Source organism: Mytilus californianus, unplaced genomic scaffold (assembly GCF_021869535.1).
Source record: "Mytilus californianus isolate M0D057914Y unplaced genomic scaffold, xbMytCali1.0.p SCAF_20, whole genome shotgun sequence".
Lineage (NCBI taxonomy): Eukaryota > Metazoa > Mollusca > Bivalvia > Mytilida > Mytilidae > Mytilus > Mytilus californianus.
In genome coordinates this window covers 5,502,270-5,522,323 of record NW_026262669.1, presented here as the reverse complement: position 1 = coordinate 5,522,323, position 20,054 = coordinate 5,502,270, and the positions used below count along the sequence as shown (strand labels likewise).

At 32.2% G+C, this 20,054-nt stretch overlaps 1 protein-coding gene and 1 long non-coding RNA gene across 2 annotated transcripts in view; both read left to right on the top strand.

The window, feature by feature from the left end:
* Positions 1-4,598: 4,598 nt before the first annotated feature.
* Positions 4,599-6,080, top strand: LOC127731637 (uncharacterized). Its single transcript, XR_007995653.1, has 2 exons — positions 4,599-5,489; positions 5,966-6,080. It is a non-coding gene; the product is annotated as an uncharacterized LOC127731637 (long non-coding RNA).
* Positions 6,081-19,295: 13,215 nt separating this feature from the next.
* Positions 19,296-20,054, top strand: part of LOC127731813 (uncharacterized) — a 434,253-nt gene continuing 433,494 nt past the window's right edge. The window contains exon 1 of the mRNA XM_052240653.1: positions 19,296-19,958. Within this exon, the coding sequence (XP_052096613.1) occupies positions 19,480-19,958 (479 nt within the window). The 5' untranslated portion in view covers positions 19,296-19,479. The remainder of the gene's footprint in view (positions 19,959-20,054) is intronic.

The window sequence follows — 20,054 nt, the reverse complement described above, 5'->3', positions numbered from 1 at the left end:
ACCAGTTGTTGAAGAAATAAAAAGGATAGTTATTGTCCTAGCTCTATGATATCATAGTGTACCATTCCATTATCCCAAGGCTTGTCAATCAAATTCCATAGCGAACTGGATATGACAGAGGGTCTCTGAAAAAACAATTGTAAAAACACTATATCTTATCGATTAATATCTTATATGAGGTATGTGTTGATACGACATAAAACACTATATCTTATCGACTAATATCTTATGTGAGGTATGTGTTGATACGACATAAAAACACTATATCTTATCGACTAATATCTTGTATGAGGTATGTGTTGATACGACATAACAACACTATATCTTATCGACTAGTATCTTATATAATGTATATGTGGATACGACATAAATAACTGTACATATATACTTCTTTTTAGAAGCTACGTTAATCACGAAATACTGTTTAGAGTTTTGATAATGTAAATATTTTGTTGAATTAATGAGATGATTAATTACTTTAGTTATAAGATGTTCCCATTAACTAAACTTATATCTTTGTTACTTTGTAGTGGACGGTAAGTGTTATGTACCAGACAGATAAGTTTACTGTAATAAGTATACACACACTGCGTTAAGTTTGAGAATCTCGAAGAAGTAGTGGACTTGAAAACGATGTTATGGTTGAGGAATCCTCTACTTTCAAATCTTTTCTACTCTACATTTGTACATTATTTAATTTTTCAATACGTGATAAGAACTGTCATTTATACCCGACTTTAATAAATAAGTAAATTTAAAGCAGTATACAAGTAAGGATATCGATTAAAGGGTAACTTAAACATTTAACTGAACGTTTGTCAACCTTCAGGTATTAGGGAAGCGTTTTGTAAATGTACTGACCGACAGAGCAACCAACAATGTGTTAGTGGGTATATCAATTACTTTGAACTATATAAAAAAAATATCGATTATTCTTCATTCGGGCCAATGCGATGCATGACTTGGAAACAAGTACACATATCATGTCATTACCAAATCACAGGTGAATACCTCATCTGAAGGTATAAAGTACAAATATCATGCCATTACAAAATATCAGGTGAATACCTCCTCTGCAGGTATAACGTAGTCATATCATATCATTACCAAATATCAGGTGAATACCTTCTCTGCAGGTATAAAGAGTCATATCATACCATTACCAAATCGCAGGTGAATACCTCTTCCGAAGGTATAAAGTACACATATCATACCATTACAAAATCACAGGTGAATACCTCCTCTGGAGGTATAAAGTACACATATCATACTTTACCAAATCACAGGTGAATACCTCCTCTGGAGGTATAAAGTAGACATATCATACCATTACCAAATCGCAGGTGAATACCTCCTCTGAAGGTATAAAGTAGACATATCATAACATTACAAAATATCAGGTAAATACCTCCTCTGCAGGTATAAAGTAGTCATATCATATCATTACCAAATATCAGGTGAATACCTTCTCTGCAGGTATAAAGAGTCATATCATACCATTATTAAATCGCAGGTGAATACCTCCTCTGAATGTATAAAGTAGACATATCATACAATTACCAAATCACAGGTGAATACCTCCTCTGGAGGTATAAAGTAGACATATCATACCATTACCAAATCGCAGGTGAATACCTCCTCTGAAGGTATAAAGTAGACATATCATAACATTACCAAGTCACAGGTGAATACCTCCTCTGAATGTATAAAGTAGACATATCATACCATTACCAAATCGCAGGTGAATACCTCCACTGAAGTTATAAAGTAGATATATCATACCATTACCAAATCGCAGGTGAATACCTCCTCTGAAGGTATAAAGTAGACATATCATAACATTACCAAATCACAGGTGAATACCTCCTCTGGAGCTATAAAGTATACATATAATACCATTACCAAATCGCAGGTGAATACCTCCTCTGAAGGTATAAAGTACACATATCATACCATTACAAAATATCAGGTGAATACCTCCTCTGAAGGTATAACGTAGACGTATCATGTCATTACAAAATATCAGGTGAATACCCCCTCTGAAGTTATAAAGTAGACATATCATACCATTACCAAATCGCAGGTGAATACCTCCTCTTAAGGTATATAGATCGTCACTCAGTATTGGGTTCTCAGTCCGACCGGACAAGGGCTGTATATCTTGTCAATGTTCCTGAAATAGCTGCTTGTAGTAGGTGTTCTATAACTGATGTCTTTGTCTTTTTATCAAATTATTGATTGTACCTTTGTGTTTGTAAGACGTAGGTTTCACAAAAAAAACCCACTTAAATAAAGCAATTTTAAAGCAATAAAATCATTGTTTGTGAGTCGATATAACTTAAACCATGGTTAAATGGGGGCATTTGTAATGATTGAAAACGTAATAAAAATTCTAATATGACGTGCTTCTTTCGCTTTGTAAACAACACCGTGATAAAATTCTCGATATATCTATATTTAGCGCAGACTCAGAGATATACATCATAATGGCTGTAACAATATACTTCCTATGCCACGGTAAATCCACATGTATTTGAACCTATTTGCAAACCCTTTGTCGATTGTATTGTTTTAAAAATTGCAATTAAAAAAAGACAAAATAACTTTTATTCTTATTCTGATGCAGAATAAAAAGAAGTAATGCACAAGAGCTCGGAAAAATCAACAAAATAAAAATAAAATAAAATTCCGCGAGTCTATTATTGGTTTTGGCGCATCTTAGTCATTTCAAAACATGACGTCATACAAATGAAAACGCTAGAGTTGACAGTTTTCTGTTCCGTGAATTCGTATAATATTGTATTAAAATTTATTTTTGAGGTACCTTTCGCATATTTACTGATTTCAGCAAGTCGACATGGCGGCTCCATATTTACGAAATGTCAACTTTGGATTTGACGGTACCTTATGAGAAAAACATGTAAATTAAAAATGGCAAATGTTGGGTTTGGGTATTAAAGAATTAAACAGATTTTTTTTCTAGCGGTAATGCACGAAATTATCCATGCAAACTACAGATTTATTAGAATATTTCTGTTCCGTGAATTCGTATAATATTGTATTAAAATTGATTTTTGAGGTAGGTTTTGTTTAATTTTCTATTCTATTGCATTATTCGCATATTTGCTGATTTCAGCAAGTCGACATGGCGGCTCAGTATAAAATTCGAATATCACGGCCCAGGCCATGTGTAAATTTCCAACAATCTATGGCTTCCATGAATTATTTCTTAATTAGCATATAAGAAACTGGCAAAAAATAAGACAATCCACATCTTAATTGGACTTTTCAAATATTCATCAATAACCATTATGTGTGTTTTATTATAAATGTCATTGTTAACGGTATACGTCATATCATACAAATGTTCAATGTACTATTTGTGTTATATCAACACTGAAGCAGTGTCTAAAACTCCAATTAATGGAGTATTGACAAATAATTGTAAACCTTGTATATTAAAATTCATTGAATTGATTTACATGTTATGAAGATCTAGAAATTGAAGTTGACATAATGGAAAATACATGACCAATAGTACCCGATCAAATAGTGCAACACATTAAACGTCATCGCACACAACACACACACATTGATGTTTCTTCAATAGATGTTGCATTAACATTAAAATGGCAGGGACACAAGAATCATAATATACCCCTTACATTAGAGAAAACATGATATTTTCATAAATCACTGGCTTGACCATTAACGAATATAAAGTTAAATAATCGGAAGAAAAAAACCGCCACATCAAGATATACTACCATCAGCGGATCTGTGAATCAAGATATACCACTGTTGTTCATTTCATTGCTAAATAGTATTCTGTATTCTATGATTTATTTATTTATATTTTCAGCGGGTAAGTGTCGAGTATTATACAGATAAGTATAGTTTACAATTACATACGCAATGCATAACCTTACGATAGTGATATAACTAAGTTAGTACTCCGTTGTCAACCTGTTGCAAGACGATACTATACACAGCTAAGTAAAGCTTACAATTACATACGCAATGCATAACCTTACGATAGTCCTATACCTAAGTTAGTATTCCGTTGTCAACCTGTTGCAAGACAATACTTGTGGACGAAGACTAGCTTCTGTTCAACGGAAGAAGCGACTTTCCAAAATTTCAATCGGCATATTTTGTTGAACATACTTGAAAACACCATTACCTTCAAAGAGGGATTTTTGAAAGATAAAAAGACAACTTACTGCATTTTCAATATAGACTCATCGTTGGCAGCTCAAAACATTTATTATGTCATTAGATTGAAACATGTGGAAGTAGATTTAACCACTGTGCCTTCATATTATACGATAGCAGACATCTATCAAACTATTTTGTCTTCATTTTATGACAGAAAACTGTTTTCAATAATCGGATTTGTTTATAAATCCTAACTAAAAAAAATTAATACGTCTTTCAGTATTACCACTGTTGGGGTATATTTGCTAGTAATCTCTGTGGGTATAATCTGTTCTTTTATGCTGATATGATTTATAGCATTTCTGTTAATCTGATACCGTTTCGGAGAAACTGTGATCATCATGCACAGGTTTGTACGTAGATTTTGTGAACTCGATGGGTTTTTTGTTGGCATTGTATTGTCATTTCTTTCCACTTAAGAGTAGTGCATGTCCCTTAGTATATCCCACCTCATTTTTAGGTCAATTCGGAAAACGCTTCAAAGCGCCTATTACGCGATGATTTGTTATTTAAATGTTAATTTCACTGTTGACTTTCAAACATTTTGGTCCCTACATAACAGTGTTCCAATACAGTCTTCTAAACCAGTATACTCTGAAACCGACCAGTTATTCATGTTGATGTCAACATAATAATAAAATATGAAAAAAAACAAGTTTTGGCGTCTGAATAACCCTCATAATCATAACTGAAAAAACAGGGACGTAAAACTACATTAGCACCGTCACACTTATATGACTAGAACGCGTCGAAACGTAAAACAATATTTATCAAAGGTCAACTTTGCGTGAACGAGATTTGAACCTCAGTCTTAAAATAATTTCACAATGCATCAGTTGAGAATGTAATTACAGCAGTATGTTATAAATAACAAATGTAAATTTGTGTAAGATTTCATCAACACTATCAAACTTTATCATGAACATACATAAAATACATAGCATGTTACATAAAAACACACATGAGTGACGCTAAAAGAAGCATTCGCCATGTTGAACCATGTTATAACAGTGCTATACAACGACTCATTAGGAAGAGTTCATGCGTCAGAGTATAAATAAATGTATGTACTTTCCTTGGTTCAAGAAACAACACATAACATAACAACAGTACAATTTTATTATTCAAATCTTTACAAAAACAGAACAATGTCAATTGCAAATCCATAATAGGTCGTATAAGTAAACTTTTACTCATGTCGAAGGTCCTCAAGTTGTTATTATTTAATTAATTACAATATTTTCTCATTTTAGCTGTAATACCTGTAACGGGTAAGTACTTATTACAAAAGATAAAAAAAATCATTTAATTAACATAAATTAAAGTCAATAATTATATAACCCTGTCATATTATATGCCATAATGGAGATGAAGTTCTCTTTGAAATAGGATCATATCTAACATATTGACGATATAACTGATGTGTCAAAATTGAACAACGTCAAACTCCAAAATCTTAACAACATTCCTTAGGCAGGCTATGGTCTCTATCAGTATAATTGAAATTTTTGTTGTAAGAACTTTACAAATACATGTAATGATATATTTTAGATATCACGTAACTGTTTTCGTTCAAGCAAAATATATCACGTGACTCCTTCACTTCGACAGTCTTAAAGTGTTCGGAGATACTCAAACTACATTAAAATAGTATACACCACAAATGGTCACCGAAGATGATATTAAACATGTAAAAGGTTATGAATGAAATTAGCAAAACAATGATTTTATTTCCTCTATCTTTCAGGTAAATGGCGCACATACATGGTGTAAAATAGCACTAGAGAACGCAGAAACAGGAAGAAAACAAATATTGATAAAGATGAATAATTTGAATAAAAGTCTTGATGTTTTCTTTGTTATTTCGATATTGACTTATGTATAATTGTAGTTATACATTAACAAAACATGTACTTGGTTTACAGTAATATTTTTTAAATCGAATTGTGTTTACTTATTCAAGTTATTCCATTAAATGCATCATATTTGCTTACATCAGTAAATGAACAATGTTTAGATATTATTATGAATTTCGAGTATGCTTCTTTAATTTATTGCTTATTTGACGGATTTTATCGTCCATAGAACATCAGAATACTAAGGCAATTGAAAAACTAGAGAAATGATATGGCATCATCAATATGACATATAATATGCCAATCCACACCCAAACAATAAATAAAGCACTGTATCGTTTGAGTTAAAATGAGCTGTGAACAACTCATTCAACATTTGTATATAATTTGTCACGTATTAAATCAATGCAACGAACCTTCTTACAATGGAAGCATTTTGAATGTTACTCATTTATTATATTGGTTTACAATTAGTATAAACAAAAGTAGTAAGATGCCAAGTGGATATTCTAAACTAATATGACAAATGAACCCGACAAATAAGAAACACAGCGAAAAAATGGACTGTTTCACAAACTCTACATAGAAAATTAAAAATTGAGAATCACTTAACCAAGGCAATGTGAATAATCTCAAAATGTCAAACAAGATATTAAGATCGTTTTCTAAATTTGACATGGATCGAGTAACACATGTTCGGTATGTTGCAAGACAAATTATAATATTACCTGTTTTTTTAGCCTTGTATATAACATCGTTATAATATTCTTGACATATACTAATTATGTTTTCTACTTTTGATTCCACAAATCTCAGTACCTTCTTCAGTTGCATTGCCATTGGTATAGTGCGTATCATGGTGGTCCTTATTTATCATAAATGAATCGTTGATTCTTTTTTTGAATTCATATCAACAGTCTAATCTATATAAAAACGAGAAACGAGAAACACTTATGGACCACATCAACCAACGAAAATCACTGAACAACAGTTTACTGACTTAGGACAGGTGCAAACAAATGCAGCTGGTTTAAACGTTTCTATAGGTACATACCATCACCCTTACCTGAAACAATAGTGCATCATCACAACATGGAAAGACATACTATGAAATATTAATTGAAATGGTTTAAGTCAATCAAAAGACATACTATTACAAGTGAACACACACTGAATGAATTAATATGATCTGCCAAAATGTAAATACAAAATCAATAGAGGGGTTATATGTAAAACAAGGTCAGAAAGACAAATATAACCTTGAACAAAATGCTGCCAAAAAGAAATTTTGGCAGACGTTCAGGATTGTTTTATGTTTTTTTTTTTTTGTTCTGTGGCATATAATTTAATTAACTTGAACGGAATTGACACGACTAAAACAATTCAGATACCAAATATTTCTCTTAATTGATGACAAAAGAAATCAGTTCATAATTTATTACAGCATTGCTGACCTAACTCCCTATTGTTTGAGATATTTGTTATGCTTTGCGTCAATATATTACTCTAGGCCATACCTCGGCGGTCAGGTTTTGTTATGATGAGGAAGCTGATGCATCCAAACAGAATCTATTCAATACAGACCTCAATTGGACTTGGCCTGACGAGGCGGATTTCCAGCTGACATCCAATTATGTGAATAGCCAATAATTACTGTTAATTCACTATATAACTGTTGATTTTTAGCAGGATAACTAATTTCCTTTTACTCTATAAAAAACCTTCATTGTTATTACATTTAATATCATAATACTGCCTTCTTCACAACTCATTATTGAAACAGAAAAATTGAAAAAAAAAAAATGTTTTTTTACTTCAGGTTTCTCGCTAGGTTCGTGTTGATAAATCTGTAGTGTTATGTATAATACATTGTGATGCTTCCCTTTTTAGCCATGTTGTTGCCATTGTTTATTGAACTAATTATGCTTGATTAGACTTTTTATTAAAGCATTGATGTTCACAATCGACTGTCAATGAAGAGTTCAACCTCTCCAGCATTCACATTCATAATCGACTGTATATGAATGGGTAAACGAATCCAGTAGTCACATTCACAGTCGACTGTTGATGAAGGGGTCGACGACGTCAGTAGTCACATTCACAATCGACTGTTGATGAGAGGGTAAACGAATCCAGTAGTCCCATTCAAAGTCGATTGTTGATGAAGGGGTCGACGACTTCAGTTGTCACGTTCAAAATCGACTGTTGATGAAGGGGTAAACGAACCCAGTAGTCACATTGACAGTCGACTGTTGATGAAGGGGCGACGACTTCAGTTGTCACATTCAAAATCGACTATGGATGAAGGGGTTAACGAATCCTATAGACACATTCACAATCGACTGTTGGTGACGGGTCAATGACTTTATCAGTCACATTCCCGAAATGCAGATGAATTTAGTACAATGGTTTCGTTTGTATAGTTTAATTTAGTGAACCACCAGTAATTTCTAAATTTTTGGAATAATCGTATATAGTTTTTCAACAAGTTCAAACGAGATTAAAAATACTCCATTCACAAAGATTAACAGATGTTGCAACAGATGATGACGAACATTGTGCACAGGGATTGCCGGGTCCTGCTGAAGTTATTAGCCCGAAAACAATACAACTTAGCATTTCATCTACTTCGAAATCTCATTAGAGGTGTATTACCTGCAAGAAGGAAAACACTAGGAGACATCGCCTAGTGGTTGTTCCAAAAGAAGCAGCCACTCAGGCGCTTATTGATAAGGCCATTTTTATATCGACAAATAGCAGATGTTGTCCAGACCATCTTATTGGCAAATATTTTAAACAAAATTCATAGAAAACAGTACAACAATCCTCTTGATCATCATATTTTAACCGTACGGACATACCAGAGCTGTTGGAAAGAACTCGGGCAGTCATAACAGATTCTGGCAAGCTCGTTGCTAGGTTGTTGCTAAGCATTTAGTAAACTGAAACTAAAGTGACTTCTCATTCTTAATTTCAAGTTATTCTTACACAATCAATTCAATAACGAATTGTGTTAACTTGCAGAGATACAGCCATTTACAAGTGATAACATAGCTATCTAGTGAATCCGTTGCTAGGCAATCATCCATTGAACGGTACATAAAAATATCATTATTTTTTCAAGTTCTATTCAAAGGCTATCAATAATATTAATATAAATTTATTTGGAGAGGAGGCTAAAAATGCCCCTTATCGTACCTTGTCCTTTATCAGCAATACGACAGCTGTCTCTGCTGGTTCCGTTACAGTTGAACGGCAAACGATTTAATGGCGTCTAAGTTCAAGACATTGGTCACGTGATAAAAGGTCAGAGTTTACCGTTTTCTTGTGAACGTGTACACCTCTTGGTTTTTTACCTCGTATCGTCTAATTGTAACTCGTACATAAATAAAACTTGTAGGGTCCAAATTTTGAGTGAATAAGCTTCATTATTATGTATACTTATTTATGGAAGGTGTTAAAAAAGTATTCTAAAACAACGATGGAAGTTGAAATTTTTTTTGGAAAATTTGCGTAGGTCTACGGAAAATCCCAAATTATTTCTTAAATGGGTTTGGTAACGTATGGAGGGGTATAAAATATGAAGTAAAACCATTTTCTGGATCTTATATATTAATTATAGATCATAAATTCCCCGGATACGCAATTGTGTCAGCATATTCGTGGCGAAGCGGAGATCAACGGGAGATAACTCCGTACACGCGTCGTAGGAAACTGCAAGTTCACAACAGTAAATTCGAGTAAAATTAATGATTGTAGTTATATTTCGACACTTTTTTGAATAACCATTCAATATTTAATGTTCCTCTACTCTTGTAACATTAAAATAGTCATGGAATGTTTGAATATGGCATTTTTTCAAGTACCCTAAAACAGGTTTTTGAAAACTTCCAAAGAAGAAAATTATAGATAACTGACTTTTCTCTGAAACTTGGACTTATTTGTATATTCTCAAACACCCTTTTGGTAGATGGAATGATACAAGTCTTTGTTTTACTTTCTTTGTATCAATATTCTTAGAAAGGATATGAAAATAAACTCAGTGTTTGTACATGTTGGTTGTTTAGAACAGTTTGTTTAAATATATTAAAATTTCACTCTAAAATTAGACTTGAATTTTTATATTTAAATAAGTATCTAACATAGAAAGTTGTTAATCTGGTGCACTGAAAATGTTCCATCAGAAATGAGATTTAACAAAGTTATTTAGACTGAAGAACTTGTCACTTTTTATGCTGATCATATGGGGAAAAAAGAGTGATATTATAAATTCTAACACAGCATCAATTGTGAAACAATAGTTCTTTCCTACGGACATTTTATTTTTCAAGATGCGAGGCTTGCCGATCAATTTACATATTTGAGATTTCACTGTTAAGAGTGGAAAAATAACTTATTGACAGAGATTCTGTATGGGAATGTTTCTCTTGATATTTTTAAATACATTTATGTTACCAACTACATTGTATCTTTGTTTTTCTACTATGATCTGCAAAGAGATGGGTTCTTTATGTGTGACCTCAATGATCGTCAAGCATGATTATTGGTAGCCTTTATTCCTGATGTAACAATGGAAAATTCTCAGAAAAGCAAGAACTTTTAAGCAGATCCAGGTCTTTTATAAAGAGAGGGTGGATTATTCCTAATTTCCATATACAGAAAAAACATATTTCATTTCATGCCAAATAATTACATACAAGAGGGGTTTATCAGCCATTTGTCAGCAGAACTTGTGTTGTAATAGAATTTAACATTGCATTACATTAAAATACAATATGGAAAAAAAGAAAATATAGACAATACATGCCTCCTCCTCTTTGAAAATTGGCTTGATCCACCCCCGAGATAAGAAACTATATAAGATGTACAAGTTCCGTTGCTCGCTCTTACTCAAGAGAAAAAATCTGAACATCCAAAAAGCCAGAAAGGGATTTAAAACATTATAATCAACACAAAGAAAACTGAACAAAAAGCTGTATTACAATCTGATATCATGCAGTTCTCATAATTCCTATTACATGTATTACTTCAAGTTTTGATTTTTTTTCCTTATATTTGAATTCATAAGTCCTACAAACAACTGTTGAGATCCTTTAATTAAATTATTGATTGAATAATGAATGATTAGCTAAGCTGGGCTGTAAATAAAGTCTAAAAATGCTTTGTTTAAATAAAAGAGTGTTATTATGTCATAAAATATACAGAATCAACTTCAAATTTAATCCAAATTCATATTTAACTGCTCTAAAATGCATAGTCAATTGAACTACAAAACAAAAACCTGAGACTACTATAACAATTAACATAGAGATTGGTCACTTCTTATGCTATAGTAGTCTCAGACAAAAAAAAAACTGACTTAAATACATGTACAGTATGTTCAGAAATTTTTTGAAGAATGGACAACAATGAGATATTTATTTTTCTGATATCAGAAAAAATCTCATAGTATCAAATCAGAATGAGAGTTCTTTTTATTGAGATAATCAATTTAATCGCATTATTTACTTTAATAAAAACCTCATGATAATATCTGAATTTACAGTCATGACTTAGCTTGTCAACCTCTACACTTAAAAATTTAAGGTTCCTAGGCCTAAATGTGGTTGAAATACAGACAATTTTGGTAACTTTTACAAAAAATCTCTTTTTTATGACATACCTTACAATTTCAGAATAAGCTGCATTAAGTTATATATGTATCACATATAAGAATGCTAGTTTGTATTTTAATATCATGATTATCATGATTATTGCAATAAGTTGTTATTATTCAATTAATTAAAAAAAAACATCAATTATTTTTGAATTGATAGATCTGGAACTAGTACATACATTTGTTTTTTCAAACATCTATATACTATTCATTAGGGAACCTATTCAAATATTTTTTGTACAAGACAGTCATGGCAGTTCACAATTACAGTGGTCATCATAAACATAATGACACAATTTATACAACCAAATTTTACTGTTGATATATGTAAACTGAAATCATTGCAGAATTTTTCTTTCAAATGATTTAATGTTTGTTAGTCACTTACTTTAAATACTTAACCTGTACTAAAATAAAGAGATGTGGTATGATTGCCAATGAGATAACAGTATAGAAACTATCCACCAGAGTCCAAATGTCTGTTAGCAGTTAAATTATAAGTCACTTTACAGACATCAACAATGAATACATTTCATTGTTATCAGGCAGATGAGGAAAAAGAGCAATGATAGCTTTTTAGCTTACTACATGTACAAGAGAATATAAGAAATATAATAATATAAATAAGGAAACAATAGAGACAAAAAAGACAGGACTTAGCCACTGGACTATATGTAAAGTGTTCCCTTACTATCCTTAAAGGAGCTGCTGTATACTTAGAAAAAAGGATGTTGAGGACTTGGCCACATCAATCAGCATTTTTAGACACTACATTATGGTCAATTGCAATCAGCCCTATATTGCAATCAGCCCTATTTGCTCCAACCTCTAATGAGTATTAACATTAATACCTAGGGTGGGAATTAAACCCATGTATGTTCATTTACTCTATTGTTCTCTATGTACATACATGTACATGTATATGAAATATATCAAATGCAAAAAAATGCTGGAATGCAAATATGGTAATTTACATCATGTACATTATTACAGCCTCTTTTTTAAAGGACCTAGTAAAGGAGGTCCCTGGACCTAGCTAGACATATTTCTTAGGCAAGGTGTATTATATAACTCTTGAAAGTAGTAAATGCAATTGTAAATTTAATTTTATCTGCTGTTAAACAATAATAACACGATAATGGTTATTTCTAAGTATTTAGTAACAACAGCGTGCAATTTAGGTAAACAAACATCAATAATCTACCACGTGTTTGTCTGCTGTGCTTGAATATTCAAAACGACCCATCGGGTTTATTTACACGAATTTTTGCTAAAGCAGACAGTTAAACATGTCTGTTTACCTAATAAGTTCTATAAAAAATGCATTTGCTGTTATGACTTGTGTATGCATGGAAATATAATGAACATAACATTGATTATTTACCGTAAATATTGAATACACATCATTCCTGAGCTATACACACAAAACACATGGCACTTTTGTAACGATGGATGGTAACGTATAGCCACTTTATAACAGTAAATCCCATTGGATAAGCTACCCTACACAGTACATAATATGCAAATTAATGATTGGATACGAATTTGTGTCAGCTCTCAAATCGATGGAAAAATGTAAACATTGGAATCCGCCATTTTGACATAGGAAACAAACTAATTTTGAATCTTGGATTAAAGGACATTGCGCACATTGCCAGCGTATCATGCACAACCAGTCATGTGCAAATATATCTTTTAATTAGTTTTATACACTTACTTTTCTATGTTTTACTTAATTTAATGTTTTAATTTACTACAGAACGGAACATCGTTCTCAAAGACGCCGTAGAAAAAATTATAGGTGGCGCTGTTTGTGGGCGTAAACATTTTACATACGGGTACTTTTTTTGTCGACAAATTGACCTCTATCTGTCAGATTCAGGCGTTTGCCGTTCAACTGTTAGTTGATACTGTCGTTTCGTTCTGTCAGTTTTTATTGACTTCCCACTTTTTGAATTTATCTTGGAATTGTTTTTATATATTTTTTTTTATATATTTTAATTGAACTGAATATTAACAAAAAGCGCTGTGTACAATACATCTTGATGTAAGTCCTACCGTACAGAGTGTTTCGATAAATTGTACTTTTTATGGTGATGTACGATTTAACAAACAATCTGGTTTATGTTTCATTAATGCTGATAAATACACGAATTCCATGTAATGCATCCACATTTTCTTTTTACAGTTTAAACTTGCAACTTTGCAATTGCATGCATTAACAGTCACACACAAATTAACAATAGTTTACCTAGCAAGTTATAATAAGTGATTTTTAGTTTAAAACCATTTGAACTGATTTCAAAACCTACGTTTTCATATGATTTTATTTAATATGAATGGGACTTGTTACGTTTAAAGAATTAGTTTTTGTTCCGTTATAAATATACACAAATAGAACTGAAAGGGTGTATACAGGCTTAACGATTGTTTTTGTTCTGTTTATATATTCGACTATAGAACTTAAATGAGGTATACAGGCGTAACGAATATTATTTGTTCTGTTTATATATTCTATTAAAGGACCAAAAGAAGGTATACTGACTTAACACGCTTTTATTTGTTCTGTTTATATATTCAATTATAAAACAGAAAGGAAATATACAGGTTTAAAAATTATTTTTGTCTACAATTATAAATTGACTGACAGGAGGTATATATGATTAAAGAATTTATGTCTATGGTTATATATACATTAATAGATTAATAAATGTAATGTATGTTAACATGCTTCAAATAATGTAAGTTAAGTCAAATTTGTCCAAATGTTGATAAAGAAATCAGTGCAAAATGTATTAAAGTATTGCTGGTACAACCTCTGATTGTTTCAAATTTGGCTTCTGTTTAACGCCATATGATCACTCTTGACTAAACAATGGCGAAACTGCATTGCCTAACGCAAAGAGAACAAGGAAAACTAGCAGCCCTAGTCAACTTAAAGAGGCGTCGCATTCGTCTTGCCAAAGCGAGTTATCACTGTTTATGAAGTTTCTAAACCAGTCGGCCAACAATGCACCTTCCAACTTTTAATCTTCAGAGCAAACATTAGAATAATAATTAACTAAATTGGCCTGCATAAGCATCTTATATTTGAAAAGAACATTCTTAACAACTTCGACAAGGTTATAATGGTAACACAATACCTGTTAATTTGTCTATGAAGCTTGTGTTGGTACTGGTTGCTTAGTCTTATGTTCGCTATGTACTGTTTTAATATTTTTGTTTTTTTCTGTTGTTAAACAATTTCTTTGCCATGCCTCAACACCGGAGGGTATAATGACATTACTACCCTGTTGTTCCTTTTTACACTACCGCCTCGCTGGTCACTAGGTATAATATTCGCTTCGAGTACGGAGGTCGTTGGTTCGATTCACAGCCACAACAAGCTAAAAGATTAACAGTTGGCATGTGTTGCTTTTCTGAGTTAAAACAAAATTTAGACTGCTCGGCGTCAAAAGAATGGGTCATCATAGGATGAAATGTCGTTTAGTTGATTGATATTATGTCACCATCCAAAAGTTTCTCAATCACACAGTAATCGTATCAAGATACCGGCATGAACAAAATCTAAAAGCTCTTAATTTGATCTTCAAATTCCTTTTTATTCTTTGCTTAAGATAGGCATGTAGAAAACATGTAAAAAACGCCTTACATATTTCTTTCAAAATGCCAACTTAACATTTTTCAGCAGCGACATCAATTTTGTTCCATCGGTTATTGCTTAGATATCACAATGAATATGTTACACGCTTGTATGTTAACATTGATAGACGTCATTTATAATGATGTGATCATTGCACACAAATTAGTTAGACAAAGTTATGAGGATGGACGACTGAAACCGAAACAATATAAGATTTACGGCCACAATGACAATTTGATTGACCGATACGTTTTGTATTTGTCTCAATTCATTAGTAAACATTGAAAACAACACGATTAATAATTTCATGCGTCCGAAGCGCTTTTCTGGATTTACCTTCATCATATTTTCACGTTCTTTAATCTTTAAACACAGAAGAGTGGTCCGATCTGTAAATTAGCCAATGATGTCCTATTCCCAAATGTAACATTTTGACTTACTGTGTATTTGCATGGCAGCATATTGCGAGTAAGAACGATCACGTTGTAAAGTATCAATAGAAATTTGTAAAAAAAAAAGAACATACGTTAGAGTAGAGGGTTTGTACTGCTGAGAAATAGGAAGTTCGTAATCGGAAAGTTGAAATCATCACGTTTGTCATAAAGTATCAATTTGTGTCAATATCGAGTTTAACATCAAGACACGAATCAGATCCTTTCATTTGCGTTAATTTACTGAAATGTCAGTCACAAATGATAGTATTACGTATTTTAAAAGAGTAAATCGATTCGGTTGCATGTAATTTCACTCTATGAAGAATGGTCTACACTCGAAAAAGTGAATTGATTCAGTCGACGACTACAATCTGAACCGAACATTATATCTATAGACTATTTTGTTTGCATTTTAAACGTATCCATCGTTACATGTTATATAGTTTTTACCACTGCATAATAGGATATGCAACTTTTGAAAACCTTGGCTATTAAATAGCAGTTAAGTATCTTTTTTTAATTTTCAAATAATTTTATTTACTATAATTTCTACATTTGATTCCTCAAGTCTCGGTATCTTCTTTCGTTACCATTGACATTAATATAGTGCATATCATGGCGGTCTTTGTTATATCATAAATGACTAGTTGACTTTTTCTTAATTCATATCTTCAGTCGAAATATTTTGTTAATTAATAGTTTTATTTACTAAACAGAAACACCTTGTGAAATAATGGAATGAATCAATAACTATAATTTTGAACATAAAGGGAATGCAGGCTACAAGTTATTCCTGATTATATCTGGTAAACGTCGAACTGTGTATTTTGTAAATTATTTTGACCTAAATCCATTAGCGGTTTTTTAATTAGATTTGCCATTTAAAAAACGCAAGGTATAACTACAGGTTGTTGTAAATTTTACCTGATAATGTGTGTGTAATAACAAATTTTAATGGCGTACTAGATAACGTTGATGTATAATTTAGCACATGAATTATTCTATGTTTAAAAACATTATACTGTTTCTGCTGATTCTGCTGATACACACATTAAGCCTCTTTAAATCCTCCAGATTGTATTCCTCCAGTATGATAACATACACTATTGCAATAAAATACATAAAAAAATGCACAACGTTTCATCTATTTTAGCCTGCAATTTGTGTTTGTAATAACACACTTGAATAGATTTTAAATCTTAAGATATATTATGATTTCATTTACATGAATAGGACTTTAATGAATGTGTATCTGATTTGTTAATATTTATATATGAGTTCGAATCCCGGCGAGAGAAGAACAAAAATTTGCTTCCGCAAATTAACAGATCTAACATTGTTGGGCTGTTTTTTAAACGAATTATATATACATAATGTGTTTTCAGCCTTGTATCACCATCACTGGTGATCCGATGGATACAATCTGTCGTAGAGTTGTCACTGTTTCAGACGTACTTATAATATAGTTATTTTTGTGACTGAATCCGTCATTAATTTGTAAGGTCCTCTAAGATAGATAATTCAGCTGATCTGTAATATTCCATCTTTTTGCCTATATATCATGTACTGTGTTACGACGCTAGATAAAAAAACTGAGGAGGAAAGGTAACACCCGGCCACCGAAAGCTTGATTTTTTATTGAGCCTAGATGGTCGAGTGGTCTAGCGCGCCGGACATAGTGCAAGACGATTTGGTGCCACGATATCTCAGTAGCATGAGTTTGAATCCCGGCCAGTAAAGAACAAAATATTTGCTTCCGCAAATTTACAGATCTAACATTGTTGGGCTGTTATTTAGACGAATATATATATAATTATAGACCTGGAAGACTTTTATTTGTTTTAGAAGATGCACAGGTTTTTATTTGTTCTGTGTTATATACAATTATTGAATTGAAAGGAGGTGATCAGCATATCACTTCTGGCTTAACCACGGCCGTCAGGTTTTGATGGTTGGGTGGGTGGGGAGCCGCAGCATTCAGAGTCAATTAAGACAGGCGTCAAACTTGTCTTACCGAAGCGGGTTTCGAGCTTACATCAACAATGTTGATAGGCTAGTGATAACTGTAGATGAACTATCTTAATTAACCTTCCAACTGTTGACCTTTAAAGCAATCATTAGAATAATAATTAGTTTCCTTTTAGTCTATAAAACAAAACATCAATGTTATGAATCTACATTTAATATTATAATAATGCCTTCTTTACAACTTCCACCGGAAGTGAATAACTTCAAACTGAGATTGCAATTATACTAGTATTTCACCTCGGGTTTCTCGTACGGTTCGTTTTGCTAAATCTTTATTGTTCTATATAATGTGCTGTTAGTGATATTTGTTTATTTGGTCGTTTTCATTGTTTACCATGCAGTGTTGTCATTGTTTATTGAATTACTGTTAAATGATTATACTTGGTATCTTTTCCTTATTTTTAAAGCATTGATCTTACATGTAGCTTGGATTCAAAGGTGCTAACCGTGTAGCCAGAACTGCTAACCCTCCTGAAACATCTAAAGTGTCACTCTCGACAAGTTATAAATAAGCTAGCCAATTAATTCGTTTCATATATTAACTCATTCGTAAATGAGAATTATGGTATACATTTACTCATAAACGTGTATGAATATCCACTTTTTTTCATATCATGTGTATAGGTACGTTTCAAAGTTTGATGACAATTTATGGTGGCAACTTCAAAATAGTTATTTGGATATTTCGAATCCGTTAAAAATAACTCCAGACTATGCTCTTTGTTATCTGTAAGAAGTGTTTGTGACCCTCATATGTATCGTGTTTTTCTCTCAATTTTATATTTGGCAACGGCTAATATAACAGTAATATCAACCGTAAATCCATTTCAATTAATCATTTTTTGAGCAGATATGATTTAATTAGACTGTAGAGTTTATTACAAATATAAACAAATAAAAATGAAAACACCTGGACTCACGAACAAAAAAAACTTATGCTATGTAAAGTATGTTGATGGACCTAAATCTTTTTAGAATCTCGTACACATCTTACTTACAATATACTATTTCCCATAGTGTGATATCTAAACATACTCTTTTCATTATTAGGATAATGTTATACTTCTTTTTTTTTTTATCTAAATTATAAATACCAAGTCAATAATCCAGGTCAATAACCAATATCATCAGTAAAACCGTACACTAGCCAATTATACAGTAGTCAATAAAATGAAGTCTTATATGTAAAATATTCATAATATATTCAAATTAGAACTTAAGTTTTATGTTTTACAGTTCTACCTTTAAATGCACGACATACGTATATAACCATTATTTGATTTAAATGTAGAACGTTGTTGTCATTGGTTTTTTACCTTACCTGTGTATTATACATTGAGGACGATACGCGACAAAATGGCACAGGCAGCCTCTAAAACTTGTGAAATTTGTGTCAGTGCCTATGGATCCCAATATTGCTTAGAGTGTGAACAATACTTTTGTGAAAATTGTAGAACCTTTCATAAAAGACAGAAAGTAACAAAGAATCACCAGTTTCAGTCTTCCTCGGACATTATCCCGGAAGGTAAATCGAAATGTAAGGAACACAACGAAGACGTAAGTTTTGTATGCAAAACATGTAATTTAGTAGTGTGCAGTAGTTGTGTGACTGGCAGTCACACAGGGCATGCCTTTTCAAAGCTTATGGACAACATAACACAGATGAAGGAGAAGAATACAAAAGACCTGCGTAGTAAGGTACATGAGGCAACTCAAAACATTAAAACGATGGAAGAAGGTTTAAAGGCATTTGATGTGAAGGTTGAAGGAGTAGTCAAAGCTATTACAGAAGAAGGTACAAAGATAAAGGCTATGATTGATACATGTATCACACAGATGATTGCATTGGTCAAGGATCAATCCAGGAAGGAAAAGGACAAATTGACAAACATCATAGCAGATACTAAAATAGATTTGAAGGCGGGAAGCGACTTAGAAAAGAAGAAATATGAACTCGACAAGACACGAAACGATGGCAAATTGTTACAGTCGTTACAGAAGCTTACAGATGACATTGCAAAGCTGACAATAGAGCCTATACCCGAATTTCCGAACATACAGTATACTGCTAAGCCTGTAACAGATAACGACATCAAACAACTGTTTGGCATCTTCAAAATAAGGTAAATCCACTGAAATACCTGAGAAGAGTGTTGTTTTGTAGACTGCATTCTGCAGTCGTAATACATGCTTTAAAATAACTCCATTATTTGAAAGTG